The 25,358-nt window shown below is 44.6% G+C and overlaps 1 protein-coding gene across 7 annotated transcripts in view; it reads left to right on the top strand.

Moving 5' to 3' along the window:
• Positions 1-25,358, top strand: part of ABLIM3 (actin binding LIM protein family member 3) — a 171,385-nt gene that overhangs the window by 76,788 nt on the left and 69,239 nt on the right. The window contains exon 5 of one of the 7 annotated variants that reach the window (XM_088661830.1): positions 12,655-12,757. The exons of the other annotated variants lie outside the window; for them this stretch is intronic. Within the exon in view, the coding sequence (XP_088517956.1) occupies positions 12,685-12,757 (73 nt within the window). The 5' untranslated portion in view covers positions 12,655-12,684. The remainder of the gene's footprint in view (positions 1-12,654; positions 12,758-25,358) is intronic. 7 annotated transcript variants of the gene reach the window in all.

Raw genomic sequence — 25,358 nt, 5'->3', positions numbered from 1 at the left:
GGATCAGGCGAAAGAGCTAAAACCACATAAGACCATGTAAGAGCTAAAAGCCAAGCTTAGGAAGTTAGCTGTTGGCAGGTCACCCAACTAAGATACAGGGATTTTATTAATCCCACAGTTCTCCACACGGAAACAGGAAGCCTTTCTGGATCAGTAGAGAGTGGCCCATAAACAGCTCAAATTAATGCAGTCCAAGCAATGCTGAGCACATGTGGCTGTTGTGAAGCAGAACAGAGTCATCCCTAAGAATTGACCATGGGCTTATATCCAGATGTGCCCCTCCACTCATGGAAAGCTCTTCAACCCAGTGAAGGAAATTTCTGCTGGTTCTCCCTTCTCTCTGCCCACATTTGCTCCAGAGGGTTTAGGAACTTTCTGGGAGAGCATGGGGGATGGGACAAAGTGCTGCAGGAGAAAGGTGGATTTTGCAAAATCAAAACCACCCATCTCCCCGTTTCCATTTATGGAAACCTCCACTGGAAGAAAGGTTTCCAGGAGCAAAGGAACAAAACTGACTACAATCCATCATGTTTGACAGGGAATGCCAGTCTGAGTTGATGTTTTGCATGAGCTGCACAACTTGGGATCCACTGATCTAAATGCAGTGGGCCAGCTGTTTAGGGCAGCTTGCCAAGAGCTTGATAGGCCTCTCTGTTGATGCTGCCTGCCCAGAAGTGCCAAAACAAAGGCATTTTGTGCCTGTGCACTGCCTTCAGCTCACTGCATCACAAGTTGTGGAAGTCTGGGCTTAAGAGTTAATCTGTTGTTCCCAAACACTCACAAACAAAACCGAGCCAGTCTAGCCTTCTGAGATTTCTGCTCATTTAGCGGAAGTATGTTTGCGTGTGCATGGACACAAATCACTGTCTTTATTAGGGTGGCTTGACTGTTTGCGCCTCTCGGAGAAAAGAGCTTCCCTTTTCACCTTGGGTGATGACCATGATGGGAAGAGGCAGGGGCCATCCTTCGTGGAAAGAATCCATTCTGCAACATTGATTATTAGAGACTCTTGGAAGGCCTAGACTGTGACCTCCAAGTCTCTTGTTACAGGTAGGTAGCCGTGTTGGTCTGGATCGAAGTAAAATAAAAAAATTCCTTCAGTAGCACCTTAAAGACCAACTAAGTTTTTATTTTGGTATGAGCTTTCGTGTGCATGCACACTTCTTCAGATACAGTGAAATGGAAGTTTCCAGGCACTTATGTAGAGAAGGGGTGGGGAGGGGTGGGGATGGGGAGGGGGGATCACTCAGAAGGGTGGTGGAAATGGGTGATTGACTGACTGATAGCTGTTGATGACCGCAAACGACTGCAAATGGTTTTGCATGAAAAAGCAAGGGTTGAGATGGCTGAAGATCGCTTATCATGTATAATGATAAGGCAGACAAGGGTGGAGCTGTCGTCATCATGAACAAAACTGATTACATCCAAGAGGCCCACAGACAACTTTCCAATACTGCCTTTTACATGAAATTGGACTCAGACCCCACACAAGCATACAAAAAAGAACTGAACAAGATTATTAAGGAGCTACCCCTACACATCCAAGAACAGATCCTCACAAACACACCAGCGGAACCTCGGCCAGGAACTTTCTATCTTCTACCCAAAATACACAAACCAGGAAACCCAGGACGCCCCATCATCTCAGGTATTGGCACCATTACAGTGGGTGTTTCCGGCTATATGGACTCTGTTCTGAAACCATATGCTATCAGTGCTCCCAGCTACGTACGTGACACCACAGATTTTCTGAGGAAAATACAATATTTGAACAATCTTCCTAACAATACTATACTAGCCACTATGGATGTGGAATCTCTATATACCAACATCCCACACAATGATGGTTTACAAGCCATAAGGAACACCATTTCAGATAAAACCACAGCGGACTTTGCTACCAAACTCTGCCACTTTGTCCTTACCCACAACCACTTCAAATTTGGTGATGACCTGTTCCTCCAGATCAGCGGCACAGCCATGGGCACCCGCATGGCCCCACAGTATGCCAACATCTTCATGGCAGATTTAGAACAACGTTTCCTTAACTCCTACCCACTCAAACCTCTCCTGTACCTGCGATACATTGACGATATTTTTATTATCTGGACACATGGACAACAGACCCTGGAAACCTTCCACCAGACATTCAATGACTTTCACCCCACCATCAACCTAACAATGAACCAATCTATGCAAGAAATACATTTTTTGGACACTACTATAAAAATACAGGATGGACGTATAGACACCACCTTATACAGAAAACCAACTGACCGACAAACATATCTACATGCTTCTAGCTACCATCCCAAACATACCAAACAATCCATCGTATACAGCCAGGCCTTACGTTACAACCGCATCTGTTCCAACTCTACAGACAGAGAATATCACCTAAGAGATCTACAGCAAACCTTTTTAGAACTAAAATATCCACCTGATGAAGTTAAACAACAGATCAACAGAGCCAGACAGATACCTAGAGAGAACCTGCTGCAAGACAGACCCAAAAAAGAAAATAACAGAACACCACTAGTCATCACATACAGCTCCCAAGCTAAAACAGTACAACGCATCATCAGAGATCTACAGCCTCTCCTGGACAATGACCGCTCCCTTTCTCAAGCTCTGGGAGGAAGACCTTTCATTGCCTACAGACAGCCACCCAATCTTAAACAACTCCTCACCCACAATAATACAACCACCAGACTTAACATGGACACTGGTACCAGAGCCTGCAATAAACCCAGATGCCAACTTTGCTGCCACATACACCCAGACAACACCATTACTGGCCCCAACAACATCCAACATACCATGTCAGGACTATTTAATTGCTCATCCTCTAACATTGTGTATGCCATCAAATGCCAACAGTGCCCTTCAGCTCTCTATATTGGACAAACAGGCCAAACCCTACGCCAAAGGATAAATGGACATAAATCTGACATCAGGAACCAGAAGACAGAAAAACCAGTAGGAGAACACTTCAATCTCCCAGGACATTCTATACAAGATCTCAAAGTAGCTGTCTTACTACAAAAGAATTTCAGAAATAGACTGGAAAGAGAAGTTGCTGAATTGCAACTTATCACCAAGCTCAAAACCATGGAGGGACCTGGTTTGAACAGAGATATCGGGTTCTTATCTCATTATACATGATAAGCGATCTTCAGCCATCTCAACCCTTGCTTTTTCATGCAAAACCATTTGCAGTCGTTTGCGGTCATCAACAGCTATCAGTCAGTCAGTCACCCATTTCCACCACCCTTCTGAGTGATCCCCCCTCCCCATCCCCACCCCTCCCCACCCCTTCTCTACATAAGTGCCTGGAAACTTCCATTTCACTGTATCTGAAGAAGTGTGCATGCACACGAAAGCTCATACCAAAATAAAAACTTAGTTGGTCTTTAAGGTGCTACTGAAGGAATTTTTTTATTTTACTCCAAGTCTCTTGTGAGGTTTCTCCTCCTCCTGCCTCTGACCCAAGCAAGTGCTCCAATTTACTTGAAAGAAAAGAAAATCAATAATATGAGCTGCACATGGCAAGCAATGCTATGACAACAAAGTAGCATATTCAGCCCCTGAGTCCACCGATAACATTCTGTGACAGCAAAGCAAGACGTGTCAGGTAAAGAGGCAGATTTCTAGTCAGCAACATGCTGTGTCCCAGAGGTGAAGTACCAGCTTACAGTAATCAAAATGGGCTCAGGATTCCAATGGTCTTGCCCCTGATTGACAAGCCGTCATCACCAATATACCAACTCTGCAGCAATTCTGTATTATATATATATTTCATATTATTCTTATTTCCTACTATATCCATGCTGTGCAAAGCTAGACAATTAGGTGAAGAATAAACTACTAATTATTATACGAAGGAGAGAGTTTCAAATGCAAATAGGAAAGTGTGTGCATTGTGTGGATAGATTGAAAAGCATTGTATTGTTTAGGATATCAACAGAAAAAAAAGTTAAATTAAATAGCTGAAGGTATTATTATTTTTAACCTGCATGTGCTATTTTGGGAGCAGCTAGTGTTTGTAGACATTTTAGGCAGCTGAATATGACAATATTGCTAACGGGGTATTCGAGACCACAGTGAAGCGAACCTCAAGGGTATAAAATTCTGTGCATTATTTAAGATTGCATGCCTCATGTATTTATTTATTTATTTATGTATTTATTTATACAATATATCCAATGCAAGAATGGTAGATGAAGATAGAAAAAAGATCATGAGCTTCAATAAGTAAATTCCATTTGGAGCTTCAGTCAAACTTTTACTGCCCTGGTTGGGGGAATGGTATTCATAAAAAGTCAGCAATGCTTCACCTACCATGTATTCTAGTTACAGGTAGGTAGCCGTGTAGGTCTGACGTAGTCGAAACAAAATTAAAAAAAATTTCTTCCAGCAGCACCTTAAAGACCAACTAAGTTTTTTATTTTGGTATGAGCTTTCGTGTGCATGCACACTTCTTCAGATACACTGAAATAGCATGTATTCTGTTAGAGATACGACTAGGGAAGAATGGCCCTTGGTCAGCAATGTCCATCTTTAATGGAAATTCTCATTTCCCTCTAAGCATTTATGCCTCTACTTCTTGGCACCTCTTTCTGCCATTTGTGATAGCTTGGTCTGTTGCCCTTCTGAGCTTTCGGTGTTAAGAATTCTGATGTTTGCAGAAATATTGCAGTGCTGATTTAAAGCAGATAGGAGATGGAATTCTTAAATAGTGCAAGACTTAAGACTCAGGATTATACCACGCTTAACCAATCCATACTGCATTGTGGATTTCCATCTAGACTTGCACTAGAGGCCATACAGGAGGATGTAAGCATTTTTAATGGATTTTTCTTTTATTACTCTGCTTTTTATTAGACTTCTTTCACTCATTTCCATGTTAGTTGTGTCCAGAAAAGATCCATCTGCAATCTCTTTTAACTAAAAAAATCATGGGAGCTTTGCATTGTAATTTCACATGATGAATTTTGGGGCAGTATCCTAGCTTACAGTTCTTTGCCACCATTTAAAATTTAGCACAACATGCATCATGTCGACCAAAGAGCCACAGTTCCATAATGCAGCAGGTACTTTCGTATCAAAGGAACATTAGGAATCAGGACAGAAGCAGTAGCATTATACCCAGGAAAACCAATGTAATAAACCCCATGTCTGAATGCAGCCCAAATGTGCCCCACTCAATTCAGTTTTCTCACTTCTTTTTAAACAAATGCACCCTGGAATGTAGGAGATGAAGTAGCACCACATATACCTGAACATGCAAGTGTTAAAAGTATGTAGACAGGTGGGAACACACACATCCTGCTCCTCCCGTTGCCCCCACATATATGGGGTTGTCTCCGATGTTCCTGCATTGAACATGAAGGCCTGAAGGGTGCTTTTATGCATGTTTAGCTGAGCTTATTTAGAAGCCTGTGTGTGACTGAGAACTCTGCCATATCAGAGTTCCTGGCTGTACAGAGGCTTCCAAGTGCATTCAGGACATTTTTTCATATGTGGTGGGATTGCAAAATTGTTAAGTATTGGGAAATGATTTATAATGAATTGAAGAAGATGTTTAAACAACGTTTGTCCAAAAAAACCCCCCCAAAAAACCCAGAAGCTGAGTGGATATACCAAGATCACAAAAATACATATTTAAGTATGCAATGGCAGCAGCAGAAATACTATTAACACAACATTGGAAAGAAGAAGGTATCCCAGTTAAAGAAGATTGGCAAGTGAAATTAATGGAATATGCTGAAATGGCAAAAATGACATTGAAATTAAGAGGAAGAGACTATTGTGAATTGAAAGAAGATTGGAAGGACTATTGCATATATAAAGAAGCAATTTCCAATGATAAACAATGGAACCAGGGAAGGGAATAGGGGGAAGTCAACTCTTTTCTTTTTTCTTTATGTTGGAATACATATTGTTGTTGTTTTTGGGAAATTGATGAATTAATATAAAAAGCCAAGTGCATTCAAGATGTCCACAGAAGCCCCCTTCAGTCCTTCACCCGAAATGTGTGAAGGTCTGAGAAGCACCCCCACATGTGGGGCATTGGTAATGGAGTTTGCATGCACTTGCACACCCTCTTGCCCTTCTAAACAGTCTTAACCCTTGTGTTTCAGGTGATCTCTTGAAGAGGGTCACAATTTCAGCAACTTCAACCCCTCTCACCATTTAATGGGTCCTCTATCACTGCAGGATGCTGCACATGGTCCACGTTAAAGCACTCAAGCAGTCATGAAATGGAATGGCAGGCTATTTGTTTGCCACTACTTTATCTTAAAATAGCAACTGTCTCTGGCCCCTTCACCGCTTTTCAGATGTGAGTTGTGCCCTAGATTAATAAACAGGGCAGCTCCCCTTTAAACACATATTTTGAGATTTGTTCATCAGTCAGATTTCATGTTGGAATTGGGTGTGTAGTTCAGAGCTCTAAGTAAGCCAATACTCTGAGCTCTGCTTTGAAGGAAGGAACTGCGAAAAGCCCTTGGCTCAAGTCCCGCCGCTGTTATTGGCACTGCGGGTTTAAAGAAACACATGTTGGAATGTTACCTAGGGAATCCCTCAGACACCACAGAAAGACCTGCAAAGCAGCATACATAAGTGGATAGAAAAGAGTGGTACAGAAAATATGATGTCTGCTCAGGGTCCCTGCATGTTTACCATGTGCATAGTGTGCAGATGTGGAGCTTAGGAACAAAGGCTGTTTAGCACATGCTCTCAATCCATAGCTGCCAAGTTTTCCCTTTTCTCACGAGGAAGCCTATTCAGCATAAGGGAATTTCCCTTTAAAAAAGGGATAACTTGGCAGCTATGTCTCAATGTGGTACACAATCTAGACCTCCACTAACCAAGAGATAGGCTATGACCTAATAGGGCTCTACAGGTAGCTGCATGAGAAATAGTTCATGAGGCAGGCTACTTCAGCCTGGATGCAAAGATAGTCTGCATTTTAGCACCAAACTGCTTTTCATTCCCCAGAATGAAGTGTACAGTATTCACTTCTCTGAATCAGTGGTGCAACTCCCCTTCACTCTAGCTGTCTTACACCAGATTGTGAATAAGTACACTGTTGTACGTGTTTGCTTGCAGTATTTGCCTACTGTGAAAATGTCTTGACTCTGAGTAGTTGATGCAACATATTGCAGAGTGCATATGTCACAAACTGCACCAACTGACAGTGAGCCTGTGCTATGTACATTACAGGATGAATCAATGTATTTTTCAAGCAGAATTTGTATGAAAAGTCTATTTTGTAACATAATTCCCTCAGCCAGATGGTTTCTTTGACCAAATTATTGGGGTGAAGCTGAAACAAGGGCTGAGGAGTTTTCACAAACATTTTGGGCATGCTGAAAGCAGGGGCAGGTGTTTTCCACACTCATTTACTGGGAGGAAAATGCTCCCTGAATTTTCTTCTTCAGTGATGTTAAATCTGATTGGCTGTGTATCCTTACAATGCCATCCTTTTCATTATGTGATCACCAACTGGCTAATTTCAACCTGTGACTGATACAGGGAGCATTGCCCTCACTCTCAGCTGGTTTCTTTTTCCTTCAGTGATGTCAGCACATAGCCAAATTTTTAGGATGTCTTCCCATTCACGATGTGGTCCCCAAATGGCTCAAATTGTTTGTAGGATTAATCAAGGAAGAGTTGTTGTTGTTTAGTTGTTTAGTCGTGTCCGACTCTTCATGACCCCATGGACCAGAGCACGCCAGGCACTCCTGTCTTGCACCGCCTCCCGCAGTTTGGTCAAACTCATGTTGGTAGCTTCGAGAACACTGTCCAACCATCTCGTCCTCTGTCGTCCCCTTCTCCTTGTGCCCTCCATCTTTCCCAACATTAGGGTCTTTCCGGCTTGGGATTCATCTAGTCCAGCCTTTTGCATGATGAATTCTGCATATAAGTTAAATAAGCAGGGAGACAATATACAGCCTTGTCGTACTCCTCTCCCAATTTTGAACCAGTCAGTTATTCCACATCCAGTTCTAACTGTAGCTTCTTGTCCCACATAGAGATTTCTCAGGAGACAGATGAGATGATCAGGCACTCCCATTTCTTTAAGAACTTGCCATAGTTTGCTGTGGTCGACACAGTCAAATGCTTTTGCGTAGTCAATGAAGCAGAAGTAGATGTTTTTCTGGAACTCTCTAGCTTTCTCCATAATCCAGCGCATGTTTGCTATTTGGTCTCTGTTTCCTCTGCCCCTTCGAAATCCAGCTTGCACTTCTGGGAGTTCTCGGTCCACATACTGCTTAAGCCTGCCTTGTAGAATTTTAAGCATAACCAAGGAAGAGTACACAGTTATTAAAATCAAAATGGTACCAAAGCACCAACAAAAAGGAGAAACATTTGCAGGTCTGAAGGTATTAACCCTCAAATTTAGGATCATACTGACATCTTTTGCTCTAAAATAGTCTTACTTACATTACAACAACGAGGTCAAGAAATTTGCACCATGTAAAACAAATGCTTAAGTTCCTGGCTTTTAAAATGCGCTCTCGGGCTGCAGATTAGGGTTTCGATCATTTCAGGTTTTAAAGGAAATCATCTTGTTCTCATTACTTTCCATAAGAATCAATATGTTTTCATTGTCACAAGGGAGCTTAGGGTTAGTCCAGGATATGGCAATACAAGGCTGGGACTGTCTCTAAGTGGCTGAACTGCTGTCCCTCCATAGAAGCGAGTGAATGGGATTATCTTGCTAATGCCAAAAACACGTTGGCATTATTAGTGGATATTTTAAAGATGAGCCCCACCCAGTCTGTGTCCCACTCCAGAGTCAGCCCTGGCTTTCAGACAGCAGCACCCATTTCCTGAAGATATTGCAAACAGCTGTTTGTCTTCCTTCCCATCTCTCTCCTCATAGCCTGCTTCCACCCATCTCTGAAATTTTACTGACGTACTGGATGTTGGTTCCTGGTTTTCTGTTGTTTATTTAAGACAAGGTCCACAGTTGATCACGTATATGGATACATGTATCCAGAAGCACAGGCTCTCACAGTAGAGTCCATCTGTATGTGAAGAGGCACATAAAATTATCAGCAGCTATACATGAATGCAGTTCTGGTTCATAAAAGGATTTCAGATTGTGTTTAACCACACAGCTCTCTCCAAAGCATGTGTGTGTGTTAAAAGAAAAAGAACAATAAAATAGCAAGGCCCTTCAGACAGGTGAAGTGAAGAAAAGCCATTTATCAGCAAACTATGGATTAATGTGCATGTAAGCACATCTATGCACTCAATTTGACCCAGAGTCTAGCAGAACAGACTTTTCTCTGGCTCTTGAATTAGTAAAGATTTTAAACTGTTTTGTGAGAATACAGCATGTGTGATATAGGTATATATACCTGTTTAGGGAAGTTTTTAATCTGTGGTATTTTAATGTTGGAAGCCACCCAGAGTGGTGGGGGAGACCCAGCCAGATGGGTGGGGTATTAATTAATTAATTAATTAATTAATTAATTAATAATATATGCACGCTCTCACACATTGGCAAGGTGAAGACCCTGCGAGATAGCACAATGCTATGCCCCTCAAGCAAACACAAACACAAGAGACCTACTTCATCCGACAAGTCCACCACACACACACACACACACACAAAACCAATACACAACAAAACCCTGTTGCAGGCAGCATTGGAGTGTTCCCGGCAGGGCACTTCTGCTGGAGAGCAAATATATTAACAGTGCCTCCCAAGGGGGTGGGGGGTGCAAGTCCTGAAACACAGAGCTTGCCAGGTGGCAGGGAGCCCTGAGCCACCATTACACTCTGTATGTCATTTGCCTCTTCATTTATTTAGCTGTATTGGTTAGGAACTGCCAGCCTCTTTGATTATGAAGATGAAAGTGTGCCATACTATCGAGTCAAGTGGTTCTGTCAAAGAGGCCATTATTGGAGCCCCACCAAGCTGACTACTGCTCCACTTTCTGCAATGGACCTCAACTTGGGTTTATCCCCTCAGGGAGGGGGAGAGCCTGGGAATCCCATCCCTAGAGCCATCCCTAAAATGAGCAATGTAGGGCCCTGAGAAATTTATTAGATTTATGTATCACCCTTTCCTCCAAGGAGCTCTAGGTGGTGTGCATGGTTTTCCCTCTTGATTTTATCCTCACAACAATCCTGTGAGGTAGGTTGAGAGGCTCAAGGTGGGCTTCATGGCTGAGTGTGGATTTGAACTCCAGTCTCCCAACAAGGGGTGAAGGTAGGGGGGCGGTGGGGGCGGTTCCCCCTGGGTGTCACCATTGAGGGGGTGACAAAATGCCAGGCGGCACTCACCTTGGGCCCTGCAGTGCGCCTGAGCCACACGCCTCTCCTGGGAGCAACACGGTGGCTTGGGTGTCCACAGGCTCCACACTGCCCCAAACGGTCTGCCAGCTGCCTCCCCCCCCCCCCAGCTGTAGGGCGGATGAGTGGGAGGAGGCCCCACGGAGCATCCTGCCCCAGCTGGCCCTGCCCCTGGGTGCAGGGCACGCACACCGCCCCAGACACCCGATCGGCTTGCTCCTCCGCTGCTCCCAACACTCCAACCAATAAACCACCCTGGCTCTCCAAATCACACTGTGCCTTCATCTCCTCTCTGCTTTCCTTCTTCCTCTCCACAGCAGTGGTGGCATGACCCTTCCCCCCAACTTCCTTTTTGTTGTAGTTTTGCTGTTGCTTTAGCCCCCTTGCTCTCTCTCCCCTCTGGCTTACTCCCCCCCCCCTTTTGCAAGTATTTTACCTGTGACATTGTTAGCGAGGCTCTCTCCTTCCTTCCTCTAGGAAGGGAGAAGGTGTAGAGCCTTACTGGGTGGGTGGAAGAGACAGTAGAGCTGGCTAGGTAGCAAGGGTGCCAGCTGTGGCCACCAGTGCTAGGCAAGGGGCATCCTCAAAGCACAGGCCCCATGAGGCCCTTGCTTCTGCTGGTTCCTCCTAGGAATAACGCTGCTTAAAAGGCTACCCAAGTGCCATGGGCATAGCCAAATTGTTAACCAAATACAGCCAAAAGAGGACATTATGGGGAGCAAGCTTCTAGAGGGGGCAGAACCTCAATTAACTGAGTACTTTCAATCCTTCTCAATAATTTTTGAGGATCTACACCAGACATCCCCAAACTCGGCCCTCCAGATGTTTTGGGACTACAACTCCCATCATCCCTAGCTAACAGAACCAGTGGTCAGGGATGGTGGGAATTGTAGTCCCAAAACAGCTGGAGGGCCGAATTTGGGGGTGCCTGATCTACACCCATGCCAGATACATAGGGAGCAAGGTGAGGATGTATATAGGTGGGATTTATTGCTCCATCTAGATTAGTAGAGTCTACACTACTAGCAGTGGCTGTCCATGGTATCAGACAAGGTTCTCTCCCTGGAGATGCCTGGGATTGAACCTGGGACCTTCTGAATGCAAAGCTGATGAGATTGAGCTACATTTTAATTAGCGCTTTTATGTCCTGTAATGCAAAGAGTAACTTGTGTGGTAATGATGAAAGTCCAGCCTTGTGTCTGGAAAGTGGGGCAGACCTAGCCACCTAAGAGTCTTTATCCTGAAGGTAAAACCTGATGGGGGACCCATGACTTACTATATTTTAAAATGCAGGTTCATAGAATCGTAGAATTGGAAGAGACACTCAAAACCTAAAGCATGAACTAAGCATTAGCGTTTAAGTCTACTCTGTAAATTACAGGCTTGACACCTGTAGCATTGATCTGATTTTAATTCAGCTACTGGTTGCCCTTTACATGCCACCCAAGCCATTTCTGTTGCACTAAGTGTCTTTCCACTAAGCCCCTTCGTTTCTCCAGCTGCAGCTGGGGAAAACATTGCTTAGATGTTTCATTTGAATGAAAAAGGATTTTCCTGGCCTCTTTGCTTTGAAGCTGCTGAACTGTCTGGACCTTGAACTATATCCACTGACTCGGTCTTAGTGCAGCAGAGAGCTGATTCAGAGTAACGAAATAATGGTTCTTGTTTCACCTCTGTGCCTGTCCCCAGGCCTCCTGGCAGTCTTTCTCATCCAGTGGTTGGTAAGAAGCTGGCATGCTATTAGGGATGAGGGAGAAATTTTCATTCTCTTTAAAGGTGAACTCAACTAATTTGCACTTTCTGAAAAAGTGCAAGAATGAAACCATCCTTTGAAATTCACACCTTTCTCATTTTGCAGTGCAGTTCTCCAGCCAAGTAACATTTGCAAAAATACATATAATGGGGTAAACTGTGCATAAATATACATATATTTGTGGAAATGACATGCAAAAAAAATGCATCCTATGAAGGAAAATTGCTTTGCAAAAAAAATTAATGTGTATAATAGGAAAAATACATGCAAGCGTGTATATTAGGAGTATAATAGGAGATTTTCATGAAAACTGAATATAAGATTGGAAAAATGCAAAACTCAGAGAAACAAAAATTGACTGATTCGCCCATCCCTATGTGCTATAGATACTGCTACCCCAATCTCTGAGTAGTAAGAGATTTTAGGAGTGCCAGCACATACCTTGCATTTGTTTCCTTAGCATGAAGGTCACTGGATATGGTGGTTTCTTTGTGATAAATGGTTTTATTTACACATGTATACAGGCTGAGCATAAGATGGAAGGCCAAAGAGCAGTATCATGTCTACAGCCCTTGCTCTCCCCTTAGGTTTTTTTGGGGTGTCCCCAAGCTATAGCTATGGATTCAGCAGAGAGAGCAAGCCAGGCCTCTGTATCTTCTCCAGTGCAGATCAAAACAAGACTGCTCCCAGGTACATTGTTCTCTTGTAGTCATTGTTGGCGTTCAGCCAGGGGAGGCGGGGAGGCCTGCCCTCCTCTAGTCCACCTTTTGAAAGCCTCTCCAGCTAGTAGTTTCTATGGCAACCAGTCACCTGTTCTCCTTAGTCATCCAAAGAGATGCTTAACAAACTTGGCTAAAGTTATTGGCTTAACAGAACGGCTGTTTTGACCACTTTGGCCATCTGTTTTTCTACAGAATCTCATCTTATTGTTATAAAAGCTATAGGCTTGGAGGCTACCCCCCCCCCAAGATGATATTTTCCCCTCCCCATCCTATTATAATACATTATAAGGACAAGGCAATGAAATACTGAGTGGAGGAGCCATATAAAAATGTGCCTACGTGGAAGTCTCAGGCCACTGTGGCACAATAGTTTTCCACTAACGACAGAAACTCTCCTGGAATAGGAAGGCACTCTCTGGCACAGGATCTTCCCAAGTGTTTGTGGACTGTGTTGCGGTTCTTCACCAACAGCAGTGAAGATGTCCACATTCTCTTTTGGTTGCTGCTAGGAGTAGCAATGCAGAGCCATTTACTACGTGTATCACTTTTTCTCTGGGAATGTTCATAGGCCTGTAAGAACTGAATAGCAGAGGTTCAGCAAGGAAAAGGGACCAAGCACTGAAGTCTGAGGATGCAGTTCCCCAACAGATGTGGCCCTTATCAATATACCGATTAATCAAGGGCCCAATGAGATGTGCAATAGCACCAGCGGCTTTTTAATAGTAAATTAGTAAATAGCAAATAGTAGAGTGGTTGCATAGGCTCTGGTTCCAAAGCTACCCAGGGTAGCGCTGACTCAGGACGCACCTTGAGTCAGCAGCCAGGTACACACCTGGGACGGGGGTCCTGACTGACGCCTGCCAGCCAGGCCCTGATTCCCCCATGTGTGCCTAGAACTCTGGAGAGGGCACACCCCGCTTGGGGGAATACCAACCAGTCGTCCAATGGATTCCTTTAAGAGGAAATACCCGTGGATAGGGTGGTAGGGGCTCATTCTACCCCTATCAGCATGAACCAGAGCCTATCCGCCAACCTTACAAGTTGTGACGAATTGCTATGCGGCAGGCGAAACCCAAGTGGCAACAGCCAATCAGCTAAGTGGGGAAAATTCCTGCCGTGCCCCTGTCCCAAAGACAGCATAGCAAGGTCAAGAGCAAGCCCTAACTTAGGGAGAGGTGGGTGGGTGTTCTGATGCTCAATGCCAGAGAAGGAAGCTCTCTATGGCATGAGCAGGGGTTATATAGGGGTCCATCTGGTTCCTTTGATTGGCATGCCCTCAGCCCAATTCCACCCTGCCAGATGGACCACCAATAGGGTGTTGCGGCTGCTCCAATTGTCCCCGCCCCAACACCTAGACCTGGTTGTCGGGCCCACCGCAACGTGCACCCTGGAGGACCCGATATACCAGTGTGGGGAGCAGAGGGGCTTTAACCCTTTATCTCCCAGCTGTGACCTCTGTCTAGACAGGGGGCCCTTGGGGGGGGGCAGAGAAGGCCCCGTTCCCTCCAACCAAACACAAAGGCAGACTAACACAAAGCAGTTATTTTTTCCAGATTAACTTGGTGCTGTGTTCGTATGCCTCCCAGAGGTATCTAGCTGGCCATACACAATGGAAAGCAGGATGTCAGGCGAGATGGGCCTTTGGTCTGGTCCAGCAGGGTTCCTCTCATGTTCTCGCGGCTTTCATGAACAAAACAAGTCCATAAACACAGAGACTTGCTTCTTTGTATTACAGCTTTAAAGACTGCGTGCTTGTTGTTCGAATTGTAATCCCTGAAGTTTACATGTTCTCCTTTTTCTGTGTTCCAACAAAACACAGTACTGCAAACCCTGATAACAAACTTACATTTTAGGAGGGATCTAGACAGAACAGATATTTCTTACTAGAAAAAATGACAAATTAAACTGAGAACCTCTAGAGGTCAAAAAAGGAAAGACAAATTTATTTCTGTTTGCTATGATTCTATTGTTTATGTTAATAATGCAGAACATAACCAATCTCCCCACCCCTCGTTCTGGTCTATAAATGGCTGTGGACAATATAATAAAATAGGAATATGTGTAGAGCATCAAACTAAGGTTTGCTGGAAATGCAGCTCATCTCCATGAAAAATAAGGGATCTCCGTGTTAATGGTTGTTTCTTTTTAAAGTCTCTCTCTCTCTCTCTCTCTCTCTCTCTCTCTCTCTCTCTCTCTCTCTCTCTCTCTCTCTCTCTCTGTGTGTGTGTGTGTGTAATTTTATCAAGAACCTGGAATGTATTGCTGACTTCACTGGCTCCCTTTTTGTCCCTGCTTTGATATTTCATACCTGTTTTCCGTGATTATTAAGCTCAACTTTGCATTTTAATAAAGTAATTTTACAGAAAATTTACAGAAAACTTCCAGGGACTACTGGTCAGCAGTTCTGAGAGGTGCCACCGCCTGAGCTCAAAATCATCTTTAAATCGGGGGAGGGGCAAAGGGGCTTTAATGGAGAGATGGAGAGCAGACCAGTGTTCTCATGTAAGTTACCACTGTATGCGGAAAACCTCAGCTTACCTTGTGTGCCTGGCTGGGTCATCCAATAAAAAAAGAATGAGCTGCATACGGGCAATTCTGACCTGGTGGAAACAGAATGTTGAACATGAAAAACATCTATAAATTACCCAGTAGCCAAGGAGGGGTGGCCTATGACTTAAGCCAGGAAGTTGCCTTTGGGTTGTTGGTTCCTATCCCTTGCTGGATCGCCTTCTGGCTTAGCAGCTTGCCAAATCTGGGGGAAGTAAACATCCTGCAGGCAACAGACCCAGCTTTTAAAGCTCCCTGCTGTACTGCCAGGTAACAGGGTTACTCAGTACAACACACACAATGACAGGCTTCCTCACTTGAGAACAGAGAATAATTTCCATGAGCCCAGCCAGAAATAAAGCCCTGACTGTTTCTTTCCCCCTATTTTTCCTCTCTTGTTTTTTCCCCTTCCCCCTGTCTTCTGCCAACATTTGTCAGCTTTATTGCCTTACTTAGCCAGGGTTGTTGTTGTTGTGTGTGTGTGTTTTTTTAAAAAAAAAAACCCTTTCCCTTCTCTCTCTCTCCCCCCCCCTCACCCCTTGCGCTGTTCTCCTTGCCTTCTCCTCTTTCCTTCCCAAGTGAATGATATCACTGTTGTTCTGGGACCTCAGCCCCCAACAAAATGTTCTTCCCAAGTGCGGTGCTGAAAAGTATTGTCAGGGCTTCTGACTGCCAATGAAATGTCTTCTAACATTGTTGACTGGAAACGGAGCAGCCTGATTCATAGAAGAATTTCTATTTGTTCAGCAGATCCTGGGAGCTTCCTCACAAAGCCCTAGTGCAGGTGTGAGGAACCTCAAGGTGAGGGGGCAAATCATAGCTGCCAAGTTTTCGCTTTTCTCGCGAGGAAGCCTATTCAGCATAAGGGAAAATCCCTGTAAAAAAAGGGATAACTTGGCAGCTATGGGGCAAATATGGCCCTCCAGACCTCTCTATATGGCCCTCAGAATTCTCCCCATACCACTCCATCTTCCCAGGCTGCTGTACCTTTCACCATCCCTCAATTGTGATAACACCATCCTTGAATTGTGATAACACCTCTTGCTGGATGGATGGAGAGAGGGTTGTGTGTGCGCACACATGCATGCTTCTCTCTCTCTCTCTGTGTGTGTGTGTGTGTGTGTGTGTGTGTGTGTGTGTGTGTGTGTGTACGGAGGCAGCAGTTTTTGTCCTGCCCTGGGTTCATTGCTGTTAGTGCTGTTTCCATCACAGTTCAGCTTCTGCTAAAACCTGCTATTCATCTTGCTATCTGCAATGGACTCAACTTCTTCATTTAATTAAGTGATTAATTTCAATGGATGAGAAATGGCCAAAAAATGCAGAAAAATAATGCCATTTACTAAGGTTTGCGGAGTAAAAAAAAACACCTAGTTGCGAATACTGCTCATATTCGCTTGCATGATTTCCATCTGAATGAACATGCATATCATGAGAATATCCTTTCCCATGGCCATTTCTGACAGAATTCTCCGACATCCCTAGCAGCATGGTTGTGCATATTTGCTGCTCTGCCCGCCACAGGCCTGGGCCTCCCCTGTGCAGGTTCTGCTACCGTTATCCTTAAAAAGGTTTCCCACCCCCTGACCTAGCATAAGATTCCTTCTCTGGCCTTGCACGGTCTTGCACATCCACTCCATTTCTCTGTGGCGGCAAGGTGGCTTGAATCTGCTGGGGTCTGTTCTGCAGGATGGAAATATAATAATAATAATAATAATAATAATAATAATAATAATAATAATAATAATATATTCATACCCTGCCCATCTGGCTTGGTTTCCCCAGCCACTCTGGGCGGCTTCCAACAGAGTATTAAAATACAACAATCTATTAAACATTAAAAGCTTCCCTAAACAGGGCTGCCTTTGCTTCCCCAGTACCCTTAAAGGTAAAGGTAAAGGGACCCCTGACCATTAGGTCCAGTCGTGCCTGACTGTGGGGTTGCGGCGCTCATCTCGTGTTATTGGCCGAGGGAGCCGGCGTACAGCTTCCAGGTCATGTGGCCAGCATGACAAAGCTGCTTCTGGTGAACCAGAGCAGCACACGGAAATGCTGTTTACCTTCCTGCTGTATTACCTATTTATCTACTTGCACTTTGATGTGCTTTCGAACTGCTAGGTTGGCAGGAGCTGGGACCGAGCAACGGGAGCTCACCCCATCGCAGGGATTCGAACCGCCGACCTTCTGATCAGCAAGCCCTAGGCTCTGCGGTTTAACCCACAGCGCCACCTGCACCCCCCCGATACCCTTACTCATTGGCAAAAGAGAGAATGCATCACCCTGCAAAAACAGGACAAAAGAAACCACCTATTTGCATAAAATGTACATATGCTGATTTATGGCTATAGATGTAAATCTAGAAATGAGTTCTATAATTTAAACGGAAATAACAATATATCTCACCATAGTGGGAGCGGGTGACTGGTGTCTCAACCCAGCCTGCTCTGCAGGTGCTGTTGATGGGCAGCTTCAAGGCCCTTCGCTGATCTCTCTTGTTAGGATTTGGGGGGTTTTGCTCTCCGTATGACAAGGTGAGCAGAAGATTAGCAACAACAGAATGCCTTAAAAGAGAGGACTTTCTTCTGTGCAGTAGGGCATATGCCGAACCTGGGTTAAAGAGCAAACATGGGCTGTTTTGCAATATGCAAATGTTGCAGTAGAGTCTAGCACAAGGAGAAAATTATTCAGCCTGCCTTCCATGCATGTTCGGTATGTGGAGAGGTCACTATTACAAACATAGGGCAAGCAAATCATGCAGCAGGCTCTATCAGTGAGGGAGAGTCAGTGTTGTTGTTTAAAATAAAAACTTGGAAATTTTTAACCCTTCTTTTACCTACAAGCATAAATAAACAATGACATGCTTTTAAGAGGAAAGGAGAAACTGCACAGAACAGGATCTTCTGGTCCCTCCGGTTACGTCAGGCTTATTTTTGCCCTCCTAGATTCACAGCAGCATTAAGCGATGATATTACATCATCTCCATCTAGACTAAACTGTTTTGGTCCTGCAGGGCAGCCCACAGGGTGAGACCACAAGGTGGGCCAGAACTTGCAGCACCATAGACAGTTCCAAGTGCACAAATTGCTCCAACAAAGGTCAAAAACAAACGGAGGCCTTTTCAGTCTCTGTCCCCAGCCCACATTCTCCTTGTGGAGAAGTTAGTTTCTTCAAGGGCTAACCCTCTGGACTGAAGCTGGGCACTTCTCAAATGCTCCATGGCCTCCTGCCTGGTGCATACCCTGCTCAGCTGGAAGATGTTGGTGAGGGTCCTCACTCTGGCTCTGCAAGTCTGAGTACTATAGGAAGTGGTTTGGTGGGCTCCTGTCCGCCAGCCTCAAGCTCAATGATCATCTGATCTTCAGCCTTTGGAAAAACAGCATGCTGGGAAAATGTGACCAGAAATGACAGATTCCTGTGCTATTGTTATTTGCATTAATTAAATGCTTTCTAACACAAAATGTATCAAAGCGACTTACAAAACACACAAAAGCTGACAAACTTTTTTTTTTTTAAAAAAAAGACAATAAAACAAGCTAGGTCAGGCATAGGCAAACTTTGCCCTCCAGATGCTTTGAGACTACAACTCCCATCCTCCCTAGCTTACAGGACCAGTGGTCAGGGATGGTGGGAATTGTAGTCTCGAAACATCTGGAGGGCCAAGTTTGCCTAAGCCTGAGCTAGGTAGTAGTCAACTAAATTTTACTCATAGCTGACCTATTGAAATTTATGGGCCTAACATAACATAACTATAACCTAACCATAACATAACATAACATAACATAACATAACATAACATAACATAACATAACATAACTAATTTCAGTGGGTCTACTCTGAGTAAAACCAAGCTGAAGACCACCCACTACAGCTAAAATATAACTAAAGGCCGTACAAAGGACAACTCCTGCAACCTGAACCACCTCAGTAGTTGCAACCAGCCATTACCTTCAGTTAACAGATATACCAGAAAGAAGAGGGGTGTGTGATGAAGAAAATTGGTGGCTTTGCAAGGGTAATGAGGGCCTGAGGGACAGCTCGAGGTTCAAATGAGGGACATCTCTGACAACCAGGGACACTTGGGGAAGCCTGCTGTCTGTTTCATGTTCACCCACATTAAAATTTACCAGCGTTCTCTTTCCTTCTCTGAGGATAAACAGTCCGTAGCCATCCTGATTTCATTGGAGGCCTCTGTCTTTGGCTGTCTCGCCACATCCCTCCTTTGCTGCTATCGGGTATGTGACAATGCCTGCACTGGCATCCGGCACTTTGGCTGCACCCGTGGCCTCCTCAACAGCATCCCTCCCTCCCCCATTGTTTGTTTTCCTTTGTCACACAGTGGGAGCTGACACAATGTGCCGGTGACAGCTATGGTGTCTGACAGCGGAAGGCAGGTGGAAGCAGTAACTGCTTGTGATCTAATTAGGGGATGCCGAGGGCCAGATATGAAGCAGCAGCACAGAAGCGCCAGCTTCTCTCCCTGCCCTCCCCCCCCCACCAGATCTGCAGATGGTCCTAATGGGTGAGGTGTGAGAAGAAACGTAGCTTGGCCTTGTTGAAGGTTTGCGTTCACTAATGCATTTTCTTCAAAGCTGTTTGTAATTTCACCCAGCGCTGTAACTCAAAAGATGTAAGTGCCCAAACGAACCTTTTCCAGGGCCATTAGGTCTCCCCTTTTAAGAAGCTTTTATCACTACTCGGCCTGTTTGGGTTCACACTAACCCAGTCAGATGAACTGCTTCCAGTTCTCTCTCAAAAAATCTATTTGCCACCATGGTCCTGAGGTCTCTTAAAGCTGTGCTCCAAGTTCTCCTGTTCTGTCCTGTGTCCTGACTTCCTTTGTCACTGTCGAGCAAGGGAAAGTCCCCATCAAAGTATTGATCCACATGGCTAGTTACCTTCAGGCATGTTGGGGATCCCCCAGTCATGATATAGAGGTACCTCATGGGAGGGGTGTGGGTGATACTCCTAGTCCCCAGACTGAAGGCAGACTATTTATTTGGTTGGTTGGCATCTGTCTTGGGAAACAATGGAAGAGAGTGTCTTCCATTGTTTGCTTATTACATTTATATATCACCTTGTCCTCCAAGGAGCATGGTGCACATGCTTCTCCAACTCTCCTATTTTATCCTCACAACAAGCCTGTGAGGTAGGTTAGGTTGTGAGGCAGTGACTGGCCCAAGGTCATGTAGGGAGCTTCATGGCCAAGTAGGGATGCAAACCCTGGTCTCCCAGGTCCTAGTCCAACGCTCTGATCATTACATCACACTGGCTCTCCTACAACAGCTGCTAAGAAAGTTGGAAGGAGTTTGAGGGATGCATCGCTTCTTGTAACCAGTGCATTTAACATGTTCGTTTCTTCTTGTCCCACTGTCAACTCTGGGGCAGGTTTTTATTTTATTTTATTTTTATTTTTATTTTTAAAAATGCAAGACCTGTTTAATGGAGAAAGTAAGACGATTGTACAAGCAGCCATCTCTCTTTCAAATTGCCTTTGACTCTTTGCAGATGAGAAAATGTCTTCTCCATTGTTCCCGCTCAGTTTAGCAACACGTATATTTTGCCGTGCCAATAAAGTAACAATGGTGGGCTAGACCTGACATTAGATTGTTGTACAATGGAACTGTGGGTTCCCCTTCCAAGTCTTCCTCCTGAATGAGCACAACTTATGGGGTAGCTCAGTAGCTCAGTGGTACAACATTTGTCTTGCTTGCAGAAGGTCCCAGGTTCAATACCTGGCAAGTAGGGCTGGGAATGGCCTCCACCTGAAATCCTGGAGAACTATTACCTGTCAGTGTGGACAGCAATGAGGTAGATGGACCAATGGCCTTACTCAGTAAAAGGCAGCTTCTTATATTCCATGTAAATGTTGGAAACGTGTGTGTGTGTGTTTTATTTGGATGGTTGGAGAGATTTCTGAGCAGCTGAGACTAGAGGAGTGCCAGAAAGAAATCCCTGCAGCTGTTCCCCTGCTGGAGCCCTGAGTCAGTTAGCACCATGAGTCTGGCTGCACTGGGTTGATGGCAGCTTTTTCTCTGCTGGCTGTGAATTAGCCCTTTCCTGCATGCGCACAGACCCCTCCAAGGCTAGATTCTCAGCTGGTTAAGCCAGCTATGTGCCGGCTGCTGATGCCCTTTCCAGCCTCTCTCTTCTTGGCAGCAGGCTGCTGTGTGAGTAACATTCACCTTTGTCTGGTGTTTGCACATCCCCACACATGAGTGCAGACATACTGGCTGGAGGCTGCCTACTCTGGGGACCATCTGCTGCTTCATAGATTGAGGCTGACATGTAGGAGTCTTCTGCTGTCATTGAAGACAATCTTATTGATGGATAAAAGGGAGAAGGGCTTGCATTATCTCTGTTCAGCAGTGCAGTTGATACCCACTGCGAATATCTGGCCCAGCCCAAGAGCATCCAAATCATCAGTGACTACACATATCTTTGTACAGATTTCTTTCTGCACTCGTTTCTGGCCCCAGTTGCGCACACACACACATGTGCAAATCTCAACAACAGCTTTGATTGTCTGTGAACAGTGGTCTACTCTGGATTGGCTACTCCAGGGCTGTAGAGTCCTCTATAGATAGATGTTTTAGAAGTATGCCCTTCACTTTAAACAGGAAGCTCTCACACAGGAACTGAGGATTGAACCAGAAGCAAACAAGAGTCCCATTCAGATATTCAGAACTGGATACTGTAGTTAATGGATTGGGGATGGGGGGTGGCAAGCTCTGCCCCATGACCTGTATGTGCTCAGTTAGCTGTCTGTGGAAGGCTCCTACATATATAGCTTTGGTGTTGCAAGACAGGATAGATAATCAGGGAGTCTTGTTCAATAATGTTATATTTGTGTTTGAAGTAAGGAAATGTGCAAAGCAGTTGCAAGCAACCATCTAGATGACAAGTGTGTATCTTGCTGCATATGCATGTGCCAGAAAGTTGCTGTTTGGGTATCTTGTAGATGTGCAGCACTTCTTTATGATCCACATATGTGTCACACGCACACACACTCACACACACCCAATAAGGGAAGGTTTTCTGCAAGGAAAACTGTAGCACGAAATAGCCTTGTGCGCATCCTTCTTGCCATCTGTGTAGCAGCATAGAAAAACAGAGGCAATCAGAGGCAATTCCTCAGCTGGATTGCTGATTTGCCAAATCTTAAGTGTGTGTACGTGTGTGTGTGTGTGTGTGTGTGTGTGTGTGTGTGTATTTGGGTGACATTTTAAAACTTTGGGTGACTTGAGTAGCATAGGATAACCAGATCTTCATTCCATTCAGCTATTGTTCCTTGGTTTGCTCGGTGTGCCCCGCGTTCTGTTTTGTTTGCCTTCTGGTTTAACTTACAGAATGTCTAAAATTAATTCTGGAATCGGCACATGCACCACTTGCTGCAGCTTTCAGTTTCTGCCTCTTCTTCCTGTTTCTTATAGGTTACTGATATGCACCAACACGTAGGCACCTTGAGTAAACCAGTGCAGAAAAGATTCTTGATGTGATTGCAGCAGACTCAGTTTTTGGAGCTGTGATTTACCATAATCAGGGTGCATATGAAGCTGTATGGAAGGCAGGAGTAACCAATGTGGAGCCCCTGCCAATGTGGCCGACAGCCAGGGATTGTGGTCCACAACATCTGTCAGGCACCATATTGGCCACACTTGCTGTAACGAAATACAGTGGAACCTCTAGATACGTACTTGATCTGTTCCGGGGTGCCGTACGCACCCCGAAAAGTACGTATCTAGAGTGGCACTTCTGCGCATGTACAAAGCGCCAATAGAGTGCTTCTGCACATGCGTGAAGCACGCAGAACACTTCTGCGCATGCACGTGCAGCAGAACCCGGAAGTAAACACTTCCGGGTCCACACGGTTCTTAACCTGAAAGTACACAACCCGCAGCATACGCAACCCGAGGTATGACTGTAAAAAAAGAAGAAGAAGATGGGAACTGGGAACTGACAAGACAACCCTATATTCCAAAATAAGTCCCATTGAATTCAATTCAATGAGGCTTACTTCCACTTAAGTGGGTCAGAATGAAGCCTGAAGTAAACTGCCCACATATAGCTGGATGATCTCTGCAAAAATAAAAATAAAAATGGAAGAATGATAGGATCAGGTAACTTGGACACTACCAAATCCATGGAGAAATTTCTCCTGGTTTGTTTTCTCAGTTTTTCACCAGGCAGCTACAGACTAACTAGCTCAGCTACAGACTACCGGTAACTAAACTAAGAAAATCTTCCTTCCTTCCGACACACACATGCTTCTGACATTCTCTCTCAGTTGCCCCAGACTTGTCTTGAACCTTTATCCTCTGGATCATCTTATGCTTCTTGTCCTGACAGCCCCAGTTGCCTTGGATAACTGAGCTGCATTCAGACAGCACTATATTCCATTTTCCAGATATTTCCTTCCCAGATAATTTCTGTGATCTTTCCCATGCTGTAAAAACAAGTTTTAGAAGATTTGTGGAATCTAGCAGAAGTTTAGTGCTTATTTCCATGTTACTTGCTTCCAGAAAAATTCATTTGCAACCCTGTTGGCCTGGAAAATTGGAAGAGTTTTGCATTGTAATTTCACGTGACAAAATTGGGGGCAGTATTCCAGCATACAGTTATTTCAATCCATTTAAAACATAGTACGAGAAGACAGTATATTGATCAAACAGCCACTGTTCCATAAGGCAATAGGTCATGTGGTAGAAAGGATTGTTATAATCTTGGATACAACACTAGTATTATAATGAGGAAAACTAGCACAATTATCTCCACTTCTGAATGCAGCCTTTGTCTTTTAAAAAATGCAGGCCAAAGAAGAAACACATTCACTAGCCTAGCTGTATGAGACTTTTTCACATCCATAATGATCATGTTCTTGAGGACAAATTTTATCCTTTCAACCAGCTAGAAGCAGCTTTAGATATACACTTACTATTCTTGAGAGTCCCATAGCCTGCAAGAAGATCAAACCTATCCATTATTTAGGAAATCAGCTCTGAATGCTCACTGGAAGGACAGATCCTGAAGCTGAGGCTCCAATACTTTGGCCACCTCATGAGAAGAGAAGACTCCCTGGAAAAGAGCCTGATGTTGGGAAAGATGGAGGGCACAAGGAGAAGGGGACGACAGAGGACGAGATGGTTGGACAGTGTTCTCAAAGCTACCAACATGAGTCTGACCAAACTGCGGGAGGCAGTGGAAGACAGGAGTGCCTGGCGTGCTCTGGTCCATGGGGTCACGATGAGTTGGACACAACTAAACGACTAAACAACAACAATGACAACACATGCAAAGCTTCTTCTTTCACATGTAGCACTTGGCAAAGACCCACAAAGATGAGTGCATGCATTTTGGATTCTCCTGATAAGCTGCAAGAAATTGCACATCATTGAAACTGAATTGAGGTGAATTTTCATCAGTCACCATGGAGATATCTGGGAAGGAAGGGGATCTTCATAATCAAGCTCCCACCTGTTCAGAAAGAGGCTCCGTAATCAGCACTCATTAGCAATCTCCAGCTCTATAGCATTTCTAATGTGCTTATCAGCAGGACATTAAGGTGCTAGACATCTGATCCAAGTTCATCGTCCAAGCTCCGTCACAGCTCTGCACTCTCTAATTAAGATCTGGATTTATAGACGATCTCACCTGTGCACAGAGCCTTTCTGTTCCATTGACTAGAATGGCTCAGGTTCTGACTGAGGCAGAACTTAGCCAACCTCACACAAGGATGAAGTTACAAGAAAGTGACTGCAGTTTTGTCTCTTGGTATTGACCCCCTAGTGATGGCTTACAATCTGGGACTTGCACATGGCTGGCCATATGGCTAACAAGATCAAACACTTTGCAAAGGCAGACTGGAAACAGGGAGGGTTTTGGATGGAGAGCCCTCCATCAGCTGAAGTTGTGGGGCTGCAATATGCTCTAAATTATTTTTACTTCATTCTCTCCCCCATTTTAACTATCTCTGTGCATAATCCTCTTTAGAGCCATTGTATTTTTAGAGATGGTTTGCTTTCAGGATC

The sequence above is a fragment of the Zootoca vivipara genome, chromosome 2 (assembly GCF_965207765.1).
Source record: "Zootoca vivipara chromosome 2, rZooViv2.hap1.1, whole genome shotgun sequence".
NCBI classification, from domain to species: domain Eukaryota; kingdom Metazoa; phylum Chordata; class Lepidosauria; order Squamata; family Lacertidae; genus Zootoca; species Zootoca vivipara.
This window is presented reverse-complemented; position numbering and strand designations above follow the sequence as displayed.